The following is a 17,544-nucleotide window of genomic DNA, read 5'->3' on the forward strand; positions in this document are numbered from 1 at the left end:
GGCCTCCGTGGGCTTGGAGAGGGGACAGTGGTGAGGATCCTCCTTTTGGGGTCTCTGCCACCCACAGAGGGAATTCACATGGACTCAGGAGTGTACACCTGTCACCAGCTTAGGACAAAGCCTAGGAAGGACTTCCAGGTCCACACTCATACCCGGAGTGGGATGCCCACTTCATCCATGCAAACATCGCTTAGGTCCTGAGTGCTCTTGGCCACCCGCCGGCTGTCATCCTTCACCTTCCTCTCAGCTGCCCTGCTAGGGGAGGTGGGTTTTTCCTGAGCTGGTGCCGAGTCCTGCTCTCCCACTCTTCTTTCCAAGACAGGATCTAAAAGAGAAAAGCAACCATTAGCTGAAGCTCTTGTGGTAGTGCCAAAGCAAATTCCCCCCAAACAATCCAGCTGGGGGAGAGTGTGTTTGCCAATTTGCAACTGGAAGGAGCTGTGCTTTGAGCACACCAGCACACCAGGGCTCAGCCCCTGGCTTCTGTAAATAAAGTTTTATTAGAACATAGACACAGCCTGCGCCAATACATTATTTATGGCTGCTCTGGAGCTACAACGGCAGATCAGAGTAGCTGCGACAGAAACCATATGGCCTGCGAAGCCTAACATGCTTACCATCTGGCTCCCCTTTTTTTTTTTTGGTATTTATTCTTTATTTATTGAATGAAAGATTCTTTAGATTCTGCAGTGTTTTACAAATTTTTAAAGTTTCACACACATGATTTCATATAATCCCATAACTCTTTTTTCCCCCTGCCCTTAAATTCTGCCCCTCCCCATACTGGTAACCACTAGCTTATTCTCTGCATCTGTTTGCTCTGTTTTTTTCACTAGTTTGTTGTATTTTTTAGAGTCCACATGTAAGTGATATCATCAGCATTTGCCTTTCTCTGACTTATTTCATTTAGCACCGTGCCGTCCACCTCCACGAATGTTACTGCGAATTTTCACTTTTTCTGGCTGAGTAGTATTCCACTGCAGGCGCACGCCACATCTTCCTTATCCATTCATCTGTTGATGGACACTCACACTGCTTCCATACCTTGGCAACTGTAAATAACGCTGCTATAAACGCTGAGGTGTAAGTATCTTTCTGAATTGGTGTGTTTTTTTGTGTTTTTTTCCTTCAGCCATATACCCAAGAATGGAATTTCTGGGTCATGGGGTAGATCTATTGTTTAGCTTTTCCAAGAAACCTCCATACCATGTTTCATCCATTTGACCCTTTAAAAAAAATATGTAGACAGTGTGGTAAGTGCCCTACAGTGGTTTGTACCTGGTGCTCTAGAAATCCAGGTAGTTCTGATTCTTCTAGGAAGTCAGGGAACAGGTAAACCCACAAGAGGGTGGCCAAACACTACTTGGAAGTTCTTGTTTCACCTAGAGGAAGTCGCTTAACTTTTCTGTCCCTCTGTTTTCCCAACCAGATATGGGGATAACACTTCAACTGGCCAGCTCACATCCATGTGGGAAGGCCCTAATAAGACAGCATCTACCAAGTGCTCAGAAAACAGTAAACTGCTAAAAGGACATTAAGGTTTATTTAATCCAATTCAGGAGCAGAAGTTGCAGAGACCTAATAAACATAGCATGTGTGGTCTATAGATTATAAACTTAGTGTATTCTGTTATTCCAAGGCACGTTATTTATTTACAGAGGGCATTTACTAAGTAAGCACCTGCCAGGAGCTATGTGTTCACATGCACTGTGGATGCTATGCATTCATAGCAGGTGTACCTTTCCTAGCCTGGCCTTCAAGGAGCTCATGGGCAGGCAGAAAGAGCAGGGCAGCCAGCAATGAGAACAGAGGCGACCAGGGCTGACAGAGGAGTCTGCACCCAGGTCAGCCAAGGAACTGGGGTTCAGGGCCACCTCTCAGAGGAGGGCTCAGTCAGACACATACAGGAGGGGAACAGTGCTCCCGGCAGAGGGAACAGTGTAAGCAAATGCCAGGGGCCCCTGAACTCCTCCTCTGAGCTTATCCTGTGCCAGGCATTGTGTTAAGCTCTTCAGGTTCATAATCTCGTCTCATCCTTCCAATAACCCTGTGTGGAAGAAACTACCATCATCCCTCCATCTACAGGTAAGGGGAACCAAGCACAGAGAAGTCAAGCTGCCTTCCTGAAGTCACACGGCAGCATGTGGTCAAGCTGGGATTTGGCCTCATGTCCACCTGACTTCAGCGGTCCTCTCTGAGCCACATCCTGTCTGGCTTTGCTCAAAGAGGGGACCAAGGTTTTGCACTTGAGAGACTGACCTGATCTAAACAGAGAAGTTGGGAGAGGGAAATGGGCTGGAGAAGGCAGGGAGACGGCTACCTCCACTCTTTTCGACAGAGTAGAAAGGCCATGGAGACCCTGAAGAAGCATGAGAGCAAAGCCCAGGAAGAGGTCCCAGCAGAGGGTGATTATGGAGCCATCAGCACGAAAAGTGATGGCTGAAGGTAAAGAGATGGGTGAGGTCAGCAGAGGAGAGAAGAGCAGAGTCAAGGGCCAAAGTCACACTGAAGAATGTCATGGTTACAGGATGAAAAGCAAAAACAAGGCATCCCAGAAGCCTGCAGGAGTCACTGGAGGGATAGGAGATGAAACCAGAGAGGAACAAGCAAGTGTCACCGAAACCAGAGAAGACAGAGTTCCAAGAAGTGGGATGTTAAATGCGTCAGAGGAAAAAAGAAAAATAAAGCTGAGGCGGCAGCATTACCTTAGGCAAAAAGAGAGTCACAGGATCACTCTGGAGCACATTTCAGGAGGAGTGAGGGGGATGCCAGGTGGCAGGGAAAGGGAGGAATCTGTAAGCAGGAAGTGGGCAGTAAGTAGGAGCATGGAAGGAAGGAGTATGTCAGGATCCGCCCAATCTCCAACAAGCTTCTAAAACAAATACTCATTCTGGGGCCACAGAGAAATTTCTAAATGCTCTGTGTGAGACAGCTTTGCGAGTGCTTCAGAAAACCCCATCATCTTTTTTTTTTTTTTTTAAGATATAGGGATTTTCATTCATTAAAATGATTTCTCATAGCACTGATTTTTTAAATTTTTTATACAATTTTCAAAGGTTATACTCCATTTACGTGTGCTGAGTCACTTCAGTTGTGTCCGACTCTTTGCAACCCTTGGACTATAACTCGCTAGGCTCATCTGTCCATGAGATTCTCTAGGCAAGAATACTGGAGTGGGTTGCTGTGCCCCCCATTTTTAGTTACTACAAAATATGGTGTGATCCCTCCTTGGAGCCTATCTTACCCCCGGCAGTTTGTGTCTCCCACTTGCTCTTCTCCTCCCAGGTCACCACTAGTGGGTTCTCTGCTTCTCTGAGTCTGCTTCTTTCTTGCTTTATTCACCAGTTTGTTGTATCTCTGACATCACCACCTTATGCTTTAAAGGATGCTAAGATCAGACTGGTTTTATGGGATGAATTCTCAGGCTCCCAGGAAATTCTAATAGGAGGTCTCAAGGATTTGGCAGGAGGCCTGGGATGGTGGGGGGATGTCAGGGTGGGTGGATATTGACTTACCAGAGTTCACCCTTAACATGGCTCTGCTGAACACTCGCCTCCCCTCCCTGGAAAAGCTTTGTCTAAGTGTGATCAGGCAACACAGATGAGGCTGATTTCAGGCTTAGAGACGCTCACAGTCTGACCCTCTACTGTCACCTTTTCAGGGAAAGATCACAGATATGCCAGTCTCGGCATTTCCGGACCCAGAATGACTCTTTAAGAAACTGTTAGGGCAGGTGGTTTGAGCAACAATCACTTAATTGCAAAAACTCAGGCTGACAGTCCGTGGATTTGCTCCCAAGCTGCCAGCATCCTTTTGATCTACAAAAATTAGCTCTGAATGATTTTATTTTAGAAGCCTGTGATCATGCGACTCGTGACTGACTGGGTTTCAATACACAGAGGGCTGAACTGCAGCCTCTAAAGAAATGTTTCTTTATACAGTGGAAATCCAAGGTGGCACTTCACTGTACCACGCAGGTAACAGGGCCACCCTCTGACATCTTAGGGGTTACAGTGAAGTCTTGCTGCTTTTTCTCACTAGGCAAACACATGACATCCTGGAGCACTTCCTTCTCGTTTTCTACTGTGCTTTCAAAGGCATGTCCTGGAAAGGGCCACTAAGTGAAGGATGCTGCTGACAAGCTGGACAGGGCATCTGTGTCTGTGAGAAATGGAAAAGCATTTCTATTCTTCACACCCAAAGTGACTGAGGAACACAGCCACACTTGCACTTTCCTCGGGGAAGGGACGGGGATCTCTCTGTACCCTATGCTGGCCCCTCTGTCCCAGCCTTTGTTTTCTGGTCTTTCTACAGTGGACAAGAGCTTCGTGAGGCCAGGTCTCATTCCAGGATGAATCTCATTGAACATGACCCCCCTTAGAGGTTCAATACAAAATCTGTTATGAGAGGGAGGCTGGTGGGCCTTTCAGGGCCCATCACCACTGAGGCGAGGGGCAAAGCCCCACTCTCCTTACTCCAGAGCACGAGCCCCACCAGCCCTCTCTCCTGCAGGAGCTTCTGAACAAGACAGTGCTTTTTCTTTTTAAACAAAACTACTTTTAGTGAGTACCTACGTCACGTCCCATGCTATCAAACACGATTGGTGGGTCTGTCCCAAAACTAAAGGATGGAAGCACTGGGCTTATTTTAGATCAGAGGAAGTGGCCTGAGTCTACGAACATTAAAGAGAAGCCGTGATATTCACAAAGCATCTTCCGGGGTGCAAAGCACATGACCCCCTCCTATCACACAGGAGCCCTTATTGTTGCTGTTGAGTCACTCAGTTGTGTCTGACTCTTTGTGACACTGTGGAGTATAGCCCACGAGGCTCCTCTGTCCACAGAGTTCTCCAGGCAAGAATACTGGAGTGGCTGCCATTTCCTTCCTCAGGCGATCTTCCTGACCCAGAGATCAAACCCACGTCTCCTGAACTGGCAGGTGGATTCTCTACCACTGAGCCACTTGGGAAGCCCCACAGTGACTCTCTGAGGCAGGAGCGAGGATTACCAAGCCTATTTCCCAGACGAGAAAACTGGTTCAGAGAGGTAAAGTCACTTCCCCAGGGGCAAACAGCTACTATAAAAGAAGGAAGAGTAAGGACCAAATTCTGTGTCCCTACCTTGTGTTGAGGTGCCCTTTCAGACTCCCAGAGGCAGGAGGGTGCCCAAAGGAGCTCCTTTTCAGAGCCACCCTATTCTCAGCCACCTGGGCTGAAGCCAGGGAATGAAGTGGGCTGGAGCAAGGCAGCTCCTGGAGGGGCCACAAAGGGCACCTGAGCTCAGCCACAGCTTGTCCTAACCCTGCAGCCAAGTACCGATAAAGTGGAGAGGGTGTGAGAACCCTGTATCTTCTCCACTGGGCTCTCCACGAATCACAAGGACTGCAGTGGGAGGAAGGGACCCAGAACTCACGGAGCAGCTGCTCAAGAAAACAGTGCTTCTGTTATCCACCAGATCAGGATCCTCAAGCCCTGAGTTCATGAGCATCTGCAAATCCACCACATGTCATGTCTGCATACACGTGGTTTTTCCTTGAGACTGAATCTACTACCTTGTTTAGAGCCTCCAAATGAGTCTATGACCAAGGTTACAAGCCATGATCCCACACCATAAGCTGCTCCAGGGAAGCACAGTTTCCTGATATAGCCCCAGATCCTGGCTTGGTGCCTGACGCCGAGGCGCTCAATACAATAACAAGTGAACCAACCGACTGACAACAGTAACTCGCATCTATCAAGCACTTTCGAGCACCAGTGCTAAGCTGTTGACAAGCAGAACCCAGGGGCACTACTGCTTTCCCTATTCAGCAGATAAAAACTGATTTCATAGTTTAGATCATCAGGAACCTGCCTAAGGTCACACCATCAGTAAGTGGGAGAACCAGGATTCTGGCTAGGCAAAGTCGGAAGGAAATGCCTAAAACATTCCCATTCCTGGGTTCCCTCCCCACCCCAACCATGCCCCAATTCTGCACACTTATCAGAGTGAGCCCTGATACATTATACTTGCAGTCACTCCCTGCCACTGTTGACCCTTGAAGACACTTGCAACACTGGTACAGTCAGTACAGAGGGCAGCTCTAGGGCCACCGGGCAGTGAGAAATGCAACTTCTTGTCTACACCCATGACACCCAATCTCTGGAGGGGTGGCCCAGGAATCCAGGATTTGGCCAGCTCTCCCAGGAGGGTCTGATGCCCCCTCAAGTTCAAGAGGCCCTTCTCTTCTGCCCTCTTCTAGGCACTGCTTGTCTGGAGGCTCTCCCCTAGGTCCATCATCCCAGGGTCACCTACTAGCACTTGGGGTTGCCAGCCAAAAAGAAGAGGACTTACCCACATTCCCCAGTCCCAAACCTGTCACATCCTAGAAGACAGACAGAAGCAATAGGAAGGTGCCTTCTTCAATGACACTGGCCAGGAGCACTCCATCTAAAGCACAGTTCCTTATTGCTTTCATTCAGAATAGAATGTTCTTACCCATCAAGGTGTTTGTCACAGCCCCGCGGGACACATGTACCAGTTTGTACCATTAGGGTACAGCTACCAATCTGCAAGTTCCAGGGAGGCAGCAACCATGCCTGTTTTGATCACCCTTGCAGCCAGCAATAAGCTGAGTTCCCAGCACATCAGAGAAGCTCGCGAGACTTCACTGACTGCACACATCAGGTGGTGGGCAGAAGATGGCTTTAGCAGGAACACGTGTTAATGTGTAAATAAATATTTCTTACCTACCTGAAAGGCTACTGAGTCGTTTCTGCTGTTCTGTGATAAAACAAAAAAATACACAGTGTAAGTGAGATTTACACAGACACAGTAAGACCAAGAAGTCCTGGCACAACTCATTAGGATCCCCAAATCTGTTTCTCACTGTCCTTTGAGCTTAGATGCTAAACTGGTGTGTAGTCCAGCTGAATACAGGGGTATTAATGTGGCTCCATCATCTGGGTGTACTGTCTCCTGTCCCTCCCCCACCAGGACTCAGAGAACTGTCACTGTTTTCTGGTTGTTTACATCCTGTATTAAGATGGTCTGATCACTGAAGGAGACCCTCAGCTCCCCTGGTCTCAAGAGAGCAGGACCTTATGCATCCCAGTCTTGGTGCCTCTGAGGAAATGGAATCATAACCATGGCAGCTACCATCTGAGGGCCTCTACACGCCAGACACTGTTTCCAGAGCTTTCACTCATGTTAAGGGTTTTAATCTTCACAATAATCCTAGCAGGTAGGTCAGCACTGGCTGAGAGACCTCAGTCACGAGGCACAAACTGCCCAAGATGACGCTGAAAATCAGAGCCGTGTCTAGAACCTGGGTCTCCAGGTTTCTTTTCAACTCTCTAATCACCAGGCCCGGCTATTTCTTAACATCAGAGGTCCATCGGTTTTCCCATCCTCCCAGCACCCTCACAGAGGGGGAGCCAGCATCTCCTCTGGAGAGTTTGGTGTGTACGTGCTTTGGGATAAGCACAGAAATGACCTTTACCTTCTACAGATGCTAAATATAAAGCAGCCACAAGTATAAAAATAGAACACTTGCCAGCCCCTGGGTGCTGTCATCATCCCTCTTGGCTGCGTCCCCACCCTCCTTCCAGAACCAGCGTGGCAAGAAGTAAACAGAGCAGCAGGGGAGCTCGCGGCCGGTGGAAGCCGCCGTGTTCGTGTCAGGCACACGGACGAGGTTTGCACCGGCTGAACCACAGAAGCTCAGCAGAGCCCCAGCTCAGCTCTGCTGGCAACCTGTCAGATGGCACTGACCAATCACGTGATGCCTCAGCCTCAGTTTCCTTGTCTGTTAAAGTGCTCATTGAATCTATGGTTCCCGAATGCTGGTCTCCAAGCTGCAGGCAAGGCCTTCCCCAGCAATCAAGAGGATGTTTACTCAACTGATGAGATGACGTGGTGTCCTGCCTCTGAGGTGTGGGAGAGCCTTTCTTTCCAAGGAGGAGATGTGTGCAATGTGGATCACAGCAGTTGCTTTTCAGGAGTGTTATTTAGGGCAAAGTTAGAAATGAGCAATCCTAGGGTGGTCCCCAGACTGTTTCACGTGACCATGAGATCCAGAAATCTGGGACCACCAAGCTCCTGTCCCCCAGTGTGGTCCATGGATATGTCTTGCAAGCTTGCTAAAATATGCAGAACTTCTCCCCAAACCCTCCCCCGTCACACATCAAAGACCTTCTGAATCCAACTCCCAGAATTCTGTGTGCACTGTGACTAAGAGCCTCCCAGGCACCCAGACCCTCTCTCAGTCCTCAGGGTTTTCCAGTTCAAACTTTCCTCCCCAGACTGATGGTAAGCCATCTGCCCTCTGACACATGTGGGATGGGAAACTCCAGAGGGAGTGATGGGGGCGACGTTTACACAACTGTGAGAGCCGAGCCAGAGGTGCAGCTGGGGTTACTGTCACATTGTGCCCCTGGGCAGGAACAAAGGGAGCGTTTTCTACGATGACCACACCAGAACTCTACAAGTGGATCAGAGTTATCATTCCCTCAGGAGACTCTGCAATGGTTAAACTGCTTTCACGGGTTCTGTTGATGGGGCAAAGCAGGGCTGCCAGGCCGGGTACATTCCAAAGCAAAGCCCAAAACGCCTGACCTAAAGCAAGCTGATGACTCCCACTAGGGGCTTCCATTCTCCTGCACTCTTCTCGCCTCCTTAAGGAGGTTACGGTTTACTCTTTATGGGAAGTTACCTTTTAATTCCAAACAATGAAGGTATTTGAACCCTTTTCGGAAGGACGTGTGATTCAGGCTGCAAGGTTCTGATGTTTAAGCCCCAAGGCAGGACATGGGACAAAAGAGAAAGGCAAGAACCAAAGGCATCTGAGTAAACAAGAAGATTCCATTTGTTCAGGGAAGAAACAAAAAGGAACTGCAGGCACCACTGTGCCCAGAAACGTCTCACTAGGTGTCATCAGAGGCAGCTGGCATTACACTTGGCATTTCCCAAAAACCAAGTTGCCTTGGGAATAAATCTTGTCTTTAGAGAAAATGCCTTTCCTTCTGGGAACTAAGTTGCTTCTTTTTGAGTGAGTTTTGTTTTTTGTTTAAAAAGATGAGTCATAAAGAAGTTCATAGAGAACCAAACTTTCACTTTGTCCTGCATAACGGACACTTTCTGGGCAGAAAAAGCTACTGCCAGTAAGGGGTATCCCACTGCTGGAAGGAAAATGGGCTCTTCTGTAGCTTAGTGTGGGGTTGGGACTCTTCATCTTTTGAAGGACACAGATTCATGGGTGAAAATTAATAGCAGAGCCCCACAAAATGAAAAAACAGGATTACTAAAATAACTAAGATTCGAGTGGGAAGATTTTAAGTGAGAGAAAATGTTTCATTCATCTGCTTTTCCAGTTAGAGACAGGAAACAGAAGAACTCCATTTAACATGGAAAACAATTAAAAATAGACTCCAGTCGATTTTCATCCAAGTGAACACAGAGAGGGAGGGGCAGGGAGGAAAATTATGAAGTGGGTGAGCAGGCAGTCAAGGAAGATTCGGCACTGAGCAGAGCTCTGAATACAACGATTAAACCTCCACTGTGCTTTGAAATTCAGACTCAAGAGCCCCCTTTACATTAGGAAACCGCTTTAAAACTTTACATTTTACAGTGAAAAGGACTTTTGTGAAGGGAAAGTTCATTCCTGCATGGAATTTCAAAAATGAAAACTTTCAGGACCTCCTAGGTAACCAGTGGCTAGAATTCTGTGCTCCCAGCGCAGGGGGCCCAGGTTTGTTCCCTGGTCAGAGAAACAAATCCCAGCATGCTGCAACCAAAACCCAGTGCAGCCAAATAACTAAATTAAACTTTTACAAAAAGGAAAACTTGGGACTTAGAATCATCTTCTGAAATTTTAAAGCAGAAAGGTCAACATATACAATGATTACCTCAATGATTACCTTACCTCTTGTTTCCCCTAAGACACCCCTTCAGAGAAGGGGAAGAACCAACCAGAAGCAGTCAGAGAAACTCTAGAGAACAAACAGGAAAGCCCTCAGCAGCGCTGTCTGGGGCCACTTAGCATAAGGGACAAAGAATCACCCCAGGCCCAAGTCCCCAGAGGGCGCTGCTGAGTGGGCGCCCAGTGCAGTGACTTCTGGAGAATGGAGCCCATGAGTCACTAAGAGAAAGTTCAAAAACTTCTGTTGTAGAGATACAAAAGCAGTTTCTATTTTAGAAAATTTCCCATCCGCGGTAGGTTTTATTTTTAATTTTGGTGTTCAAAATTTTGCTTTCTAGAAATTCCATGTCACAGAACTTCAGGATTTAGAATGGTACTTCTAAAGAGATGACGGCACCAAGATTTTCCCAGCAAAGCTCTGACTAGAATTTCCATGAGAGGAATTAAGGGGCAGACATTGTCCTTTCTGTCTTTTCTCTCTTTTTGGAGCTCCCATCTGAGGAAAACTGAATACCCAGGCTTTGGGACACACGTCACCTGCTTATTCAGACACCTGGCCTCATCCCCATACGGGGGCCTCTGTCTGCTGTTGCGATCTACTTTGTGGGTCATTGAGGAAGTGAGCTGGGGCAGGCGGCCTTGGGGGAAGAATGGGATTTGTGAAAAATTCTGTGGAATGGCAGAATCCTTGCCGCAGACATCACAGGACAGCTAGGCTGATTCTGGCCAGCTGGGGGCGGGGTGCACCTCGCAGACCCCTTACCTCGATTGTGTTGCAAGAGCACAATAGTGGGATTGACAATTGTCGTGGAGGGGTAGGCAGATGATGGCTTGCTAACTGATGCAAAGGTCTGGGAATCAGTTCCAGCGTGGGATGAAGAAACTTCATTTAATAGAGGGCTCGAGTCCTGAAAAGGAAGCAATCATTGTCACTCAGTGCAACTACATGAAACCGAGAGATAAGGCTTTCTAAAAAGAAGAGATTTCAAGCTTTACAAGGACCTTAAATATAAAAAGAAATGTAACCAGTGAGACATGTTGGTTCCAGTTAGGAGTTTAATGTGGAATGTTTATTCTTTTTGTTGGGATTAGTAAGGGGAGAGAAGGAAGGTGAATGTTACTCGAAGTCTCAGCAACATCATTCATTATTTTCATCTGGTCAAAACTGTGGCTCAATCCGGTTACTGAAAAAGCAAATTTAAATCAAAGTAGCATAACATGCGAAACTCATGCAATCCACAATGCAATTTGAGAATGAGAGCTGGTTTAATTGGGGGAAAATCAGGAAAGTTTAGTACTTATGTAAAGAAACACTGAGACGCTGTGAGGACGAGAAGCCATCGACGTATTAATAAGAACAGGGAAGAGTTAAGTATTGGAGCTCTTGGAAAGCTGTTCTCATCTGTACTGCTGAACAACCCTACCAGCACTCACTGCTAGGACATTATCTATTCCTACTGCGGCATTTTTTCACGCCAATACTGAGTCACAAAGATCTCTGAAGACTTATGAAAATCCTGATTTTGAGAGTCTGAGGTGTCTGCCAGAAGTACCAATAAAATTATTACTACTACTATTACAATCTGCATAATGGGAATCATATCGGTCTTTTTAGAGACATGAAAATAAGATCTCAAAATGTAGTAAGGATATGTAGTTTCCTCTATCACTCCTATAAATTTTGCCAAGTTTCTATTTTGAAGCTTACAGACCCTGAAGCCAGAATAAAAGTTTTGAAGAACAAGACTGATAGTTACCTTCCACTTTTCCAGATAAAAGTATAGCTCAAAGCAATCAGTATGCTCCACCAGAGACCAAGGACTCTATAAGCACCTGCGGGACGGGGGCCCCGCCTCCCTTCCTTATCTTCCCCCTGCACCTACCACAATGACCTGCAGATCCTAGCGCTCAGTAAACGCCACAGGAATGACAGGAGACATCTACCAGCTACAACTTCTGTAGCAAAGGAACCCCATCAAAAGAGAGGATGTGCATGTCAGCACCCAGGACAGCACCTGACACACAGTAGGGGCTTCCTTAGAAATACCGGCTTGATCAGCCCACCTTTTAACAGCTGTTAGTTATGAGTGGCAGCTCAATTTAGTGAATAAAACTTTTCTCCAAGACTCGAGAGACAAAATATGTTCTTGGACAAAAGTGCCTCAAAAACAACTACACTTGTACTCATTTACTTCCAAAGTGATGTAATAAAGATAAATGACATAGGGGTGTCAAAACTCTGCCACAATGCACCCAAGAAACACATATAAAGTCAGGCATACAGCTCTTTAAAGTGTAAGTGCCTGGGTGGATCACATGAACATTAAGCATCTCCTAGATTTTACTCTGGCATAAATCTTATTTCTGGAACATCACAAAAATGATTATTGGCTAAAAGAACTTGGATCGATTAACATGAAATTTTCTTCCTTCTTACTCTTCAATCACTGCAAATGGAGCAGATATAAACTCACGGTTTGCCCACCATCCACAGGAGCTCCTGGTTCTCTTGATAATTCTCACTCAATGCAGGAATCTGACCAGTTTCCTTTTTCACCTGTTACTCTGTACCCAAGGCCAAACCAGAAGTTATCAGGCCAAAGGAAGTCCACACCAGGCTGACCAGACAAGTTTGAGAAACTGAAGATACTGGCCCAACTAATCTTTCCTGGCACATCTGAAAAAAAACTCAATATGAAAATCTAGATCTAAGCCAAGGACAAAGGTAGAGTCACCTTTGTCACTGCAGTCATGTGACCTCTTTGTGACCCTACGGATTGTAGCCCACCAGGCTCCTCTGTTCATGGGATTCCCCAGGCAAGAACACTGGAGTGGGTTGCCATGCCCTCCTGCAGGGCATCTTCCCAACCCAGGGACCAAACCCACATCCCCTATGTCTCTTCTGTTACAAATTCTTTTACCGCTGAGCCACCAGGGAAGCCCAAAGTGTAGAATACACAACAGCGCTACTCATGATGATACTCTGGCGCCATAAAAACAAGACTGGCTTTACACGCTGCTCCAAAGAAACATTCCCTGCCTGTACTTTCCAAAACAAGAGTGGCTTCTAAATTCATCTCTAAGTTGAGCTGGGGTGAGGAAAGCGCATCAGTGAATAATCTAGCACCTTTCTCCAACAGAGCTGAGGGGCAAGGCTCGAAGCTAGGATATCTAAGCCCCTGGGCCACATTTGGCCAGGTCCTCACCTAACCATTGGGTTTCCCTGGTGGCTCAGAGGGTAAAGAATGCCTGCGATTCGGGAGACTCGGGTTTGATCCTTGGGTTGCGAAGATCCCCTGGAGAAGGGAATGGCTACCCACTCCAGAATTTTTGCCTGGAAATTCCATGGATGGAGGAGCCCAGCAGGCTATAGTCCATAGCGTTGCAGAGTCGGACACGACTGAGTGACTCACATTTTCCATTTAACTGCATCACACTGTATCTAGAGGTCTGAGCAGAGGACCAAGCCTGGGATGTAGCCTTTCTCAGCTTTTTACCTGATAGCTCACTGTAATTTCTCTTACAAGCCAAAAAAACAAGTTTACTCCCAGCTCTCTGCATGACTGGCTGATGTTTCATGAGCCACTGGAGCCAGTTTTGTAGGCACACCTCTTTAAGGAACATTTAGTTACATCAGCCAATTGCATGACCCACAAGGTCACTACATCTTAAAATGTGGTCCACAGATCCTCAGCATCAGAATTCCCCCCAGTGCCTATTACCAAGCCTCAGTCCTCAGCCCCTCCCCAGACCCACTCAATCAGAAACTCTAGGAGTATAACCTCAGAGGACCCCATGAGCACTATACTTGAGCACCTACATACCACTCAGATAAATCCTGTTCATGGTTGTGCCTGCAGCATTTAGCAGAATACCTAGAACACAACTGGAACTCAATGAATGGTTAACTAGCCAGATACTTATTTTTGAGGGGCTCTGGCTCGTTTGCTAGGGCACGCCCTCAGCACCAAAGCCGACATTTGCTGAGCACCCTCTCTGTGCCAAGCCCTGAAAGAGAAACTTCTCTGTACTTGGTCCCACTGCACCCACAGCCCCAGCAGATCATGCGTCCCCATTTTATGACTCACACTGAGGCTCTTTCAGCCTCTCGGTTCCCAGGGCTCCTGAGGAGAGAACAGACTTAGTCCTTTGACTCAGTCTTTCCTCTAAAGCTCTTGGCTTTCCCACTACGATGGGACGCGTCCCTCGCAGATCAGGACCTGAAGTGTCAGGACACTTAACTTCCCATGACCGCTGGAGCACTGTTTTGCCTCAAAATTCCCTGGTGGCCACTATGCAGGGGCCTCAACAACGTTCTTCCTTTTGAGGAAACAGTGCTAACACTTGTACCAGGCTTGTCTCGCCACATACTCAATTAAACTCCTTTTGTAAAACCCAGTCTCTGCCATTGCTGTATATAAAAGAAAGCCTGCTAGCTTGCAGAATCAACAAGAGTGAATCTCTGCCTTCCCTAGAACCTCCCTGCTCCCTGCTAGAGAAACGCTGAGCACCGGGCCTGCTGCTGGCTTTTGCACGCAATTCTGCAGCTCTCCTCAGCTCTCCATACTACATCTGCCCGGCCCCCCAAAGAGCACAGCTAGTCCAAGGAAAGGCCACGGAAGTGGTTTTCTCTGCAGGAAGATGTGCATTCCAAACAGGACAGAGAGGAAGAGCGTCTAGACAGACTGGTGAACAGCCACGGGGGCCCATGGAACACACAGGGGAGGCATGCGCTCGTGAAAGCAAACACGGGCCCGGTCATCACACAAACACAGGGCGGCCGACGTCGCTCTCAGAACTTAGTGCTTCAGTGAGAAAGGGGTTGGGGTTGGTTTGCTGTTTTCTGACTGCCGGGAGCAGACATTCAGGAAAGCTGGGAGAAAGGGGATCCCGCAAGGCTTACGGTACTTGAAACAGCTCCCGTGAGGTCAGGCTCCGAGACTCTGCGGAGGCCCTCGGGGACCGGAGGGACCAGCGGAGGCGGCGGTGAGAAGGACGGTGGAGTCTGGCTAGCTGGGGGGAGGGAGCCAGGGGCGCTGGCTGGCTGGCTGTGGTGGGACCGCCTCTGCAGATGAGGGGGAATGAAATCGTCTAGAGTCGGGAAGGTCAGAGGTGAGCCGGCAGGGGCAGCCGCCGGGACCGGGGGGCCGTGGGGCCCCAGAGATGCTGGAGGTCTGTCAGTGCCTTCGTGCCCTCTGTCGGTATTAACCCGGTAGAGAGGGACAACTATTACCTCAGGCGGGGCTGGGCTGGAGGAAGTGGCGTCCTGTGGGAAACAAGGGGGTCGTTACGTGAAGGGGAAGCGCGGGGAAGAAGGAATTCCATATTTAAACAGTCGAGAGTGGACATGCAGTGAGGTACTCTGAGAAATATTTAATCAGTGCCCTTTCCTCCGAGTACACGAGACAGTCAGCGCTAGCCAGCTGGCCTCCTGACACTCTGTGACACAGAGGGAACCCCATCCAACTTTACTTTCCATCCATCTATTTTTGAATCCTTTTAACACTTGAGAGAGAGAGAGAAAGAGAACAACAGGCAGGCAGGCTGTGTTTAACCCCCAAAATGGCTTGCAGAGCCTGAAAGCTTGGGAGTGAAGACCATTTCTCCGGCATCTTGATACAAAATGCATAAAACATATAATATCTCACCATGTTATTAGTCTACGGATTCCACGCTCCAGCATACTTACATATCTACAGGAAAGAGGCAGGGAGATCGAGAGGACTGTGCTGAGATGTTTAGAGAGAAGAACTTGGGATCAAGCTGCAGCATTATTAACAAGGAGAGGGAGGGTAGGGTGGCCCAGTAAACAAAAAAGAGCTGCTCACATGAGTTTTGAGAAGAGACGGTGGAGAAGACACACACACATTCCTAATTTCTTGCCTTGGCTGGATAACACGGCTGCAAAAGGTAAGGTTCTTTTTTCTTCCGGTTTTCGGGATCAGAGGTAACCTGGGGGCCTAGCCCAGGTGCTCTCACTGCGTCTGGGAACGAAGGCCAAGGCCCCAGGGAAAGACTCTGGCCACAGCCAACGGCATCTTTACGGATGTCAAAGGATAGCTTGGGAGGGTTGGGAGGAGCAGCAGAGGGTGGCGTCCCTGTGCCGGCTATGCGGGAGACAATGGTGGGAGCCGGTGCCCGAGTGCCTGCAGCTTCAGTGCCTTTGGCTGGGTCACGTGCAACACCAGAGAGGTTTTCCGATGCCACCGGGCAAACGTTACGGGATAAACAAGGTACATATAAGCTGCTGACCTTTTTATTCCCAACTGCCTCATGATGTGGGTTAGAGCTCACATTCTCTCTATCGACTGCCCTGGCGGCTGCACAGCGCTGCTGGGGTTGGGACCAAGTGCCAGGGAATGTGGAACCTGGAAGCGGGGGCCCAGGACATGGCACACCTCGAGGGGCTGATCCGGCTGCCAGGGGTACAGAGATGGGCCGGGGTAGTGAGGGGCTCTGCTGGCTGAGGGTGCCAGGTGGGAGGTAAGGCTTTGGTGAGCTCAGGTAGAGTGAGTCCCTGGAGGGACTGCGGGTGCTGGGGGGCTGCCATGCAAAGCGGTCCTCTTTGCGGAAAGGAGGGCGTGGGGGAGAGAGGACCTTCGTAGTATTTTTGAGACACAGTAAAAAGAAAGAAAGAGGAGGGGAAACGGGAAGAAGGATGACCATTAGAAACAGCAGCACAACATGATCTGAAGAAAAAACAATTCCCGACATGACTGTAAGCAAACCCTCAGCTTAGACTCCTCCTGGCTTGTTCATTTCTCCTCATGATAAAGTCAAGAACTGGATCATACTCACCTGAAGAGGCAGGCTGGCTCCCCCCTACATCACACGACGCTGAGCTCGGCCCAAGTGCTAAGTCAGTCTGACACTAGTTCTGGACTGACCTGCACCCCCTGAGACCTCCTGACCCAACAAGGGTGCCCAAGGGCTAAGTGCCAGTGGAAGAAGCCTACGAGCTCCCAGCCTTCTCCCATCTCCTTTCCTCAAAGACTTTCCACTCCATGCCTTTGGCTTCCAAGCTTTGAGTTCCCTCAAATTCTTGAGCGTGTTTCATTCTTTTCCCTTAGGAAATGTAGGACCGGAAGAATCATTCAGAGCTGTGTTCACCAGAGGCAAAGTCTCAATTGAGTCCCTAAGATTTAGCACTCAATCCCACAGCAAAATAAGTTAAAGCCTACCAAGAAGAGACTGCTAAAGACAAGAGTGCTCTTGTCTCCTAGGAAACAATTTGATGGAACCACTTATTAGACGGAAGACAGTCATGAGATTGAAAGCACGTTGTCTTCTATTTTCGATGCACCCAGAACAAAGGGGCAGGCCATGAAGCAACTGACTGGCTGGCTGGATTGGCGTCTGACGGTGCCTGGTTTACCTGATTTCAGCCCATTCCCCATCCCCATCCGGCCACAAGGCACAGAGAATCCTAGAAAAGGGTGATCAGCCTCAGGCTCATGGTTTCTGTGAAAAGCTCTGGTTCCAGGCTCAGAGCTAGAAAACTGCAGCCCTCATCTCATTTCCTCTCCCTCAACACGGCCCCTAGCTCCTCCTGGGGTTCAGTGGGGCAGAGGGTCGGGGAAAGGGATAAATCTCCAGATGATCTTCATGTCAAGGAGAGCCATCTATGAACCTGTAGTTCAGCTGGGAATT

At 48.4% G+C, this 17,544-nt stretch overlaps 1 protein-coding gene across 1 annotated transcript in view; it reads right to left on the bottom strand.

The window, feature by feature from the left end:
* The window catches only part of SORBS1 (sorbin and SH3 domain containing 1), a 171,290-nt gene that overhangs the window by 76,839 nt on the left and 76,907 nt on the right, over window positions 1–17,544 (bottom strand). The window contains exons 6-8 of the mRNA XM_068961240.1: window positions 10,658–10,802; window positions 6,729–6,758; window positions 153–325 (exon numbers count right to left, since the gene is read on the bottom strand). Of these exons, the coding sequence (XP_068817341.1) occupies window positions 153–325; window positions 6,729–6,758; window positions 10,658–10,802 (348 nt within the window). The remainder of the gene's footprint in view (window positions 1–152; window positions 326–6,728; window positions 6,759–10,657; window positions 10,803–17,544) is intronic.

The sequence above is a fragment of the Capricornis sumatraensis genome, chromosome 23 (genome assembly GCF_032405125.1).
Source record: "Capricornis sumatraensis isolate serow.1 chromosome 23, serow.2, whole genome shotgun sequence".
Taxonomy (NCBI): domain Eukaryota; kingdom Metazoa; phylum Chordata; class Mammalia; order Artiodactyla; family Bovidae; genus Capricornis; species Capricornis sumatraensis.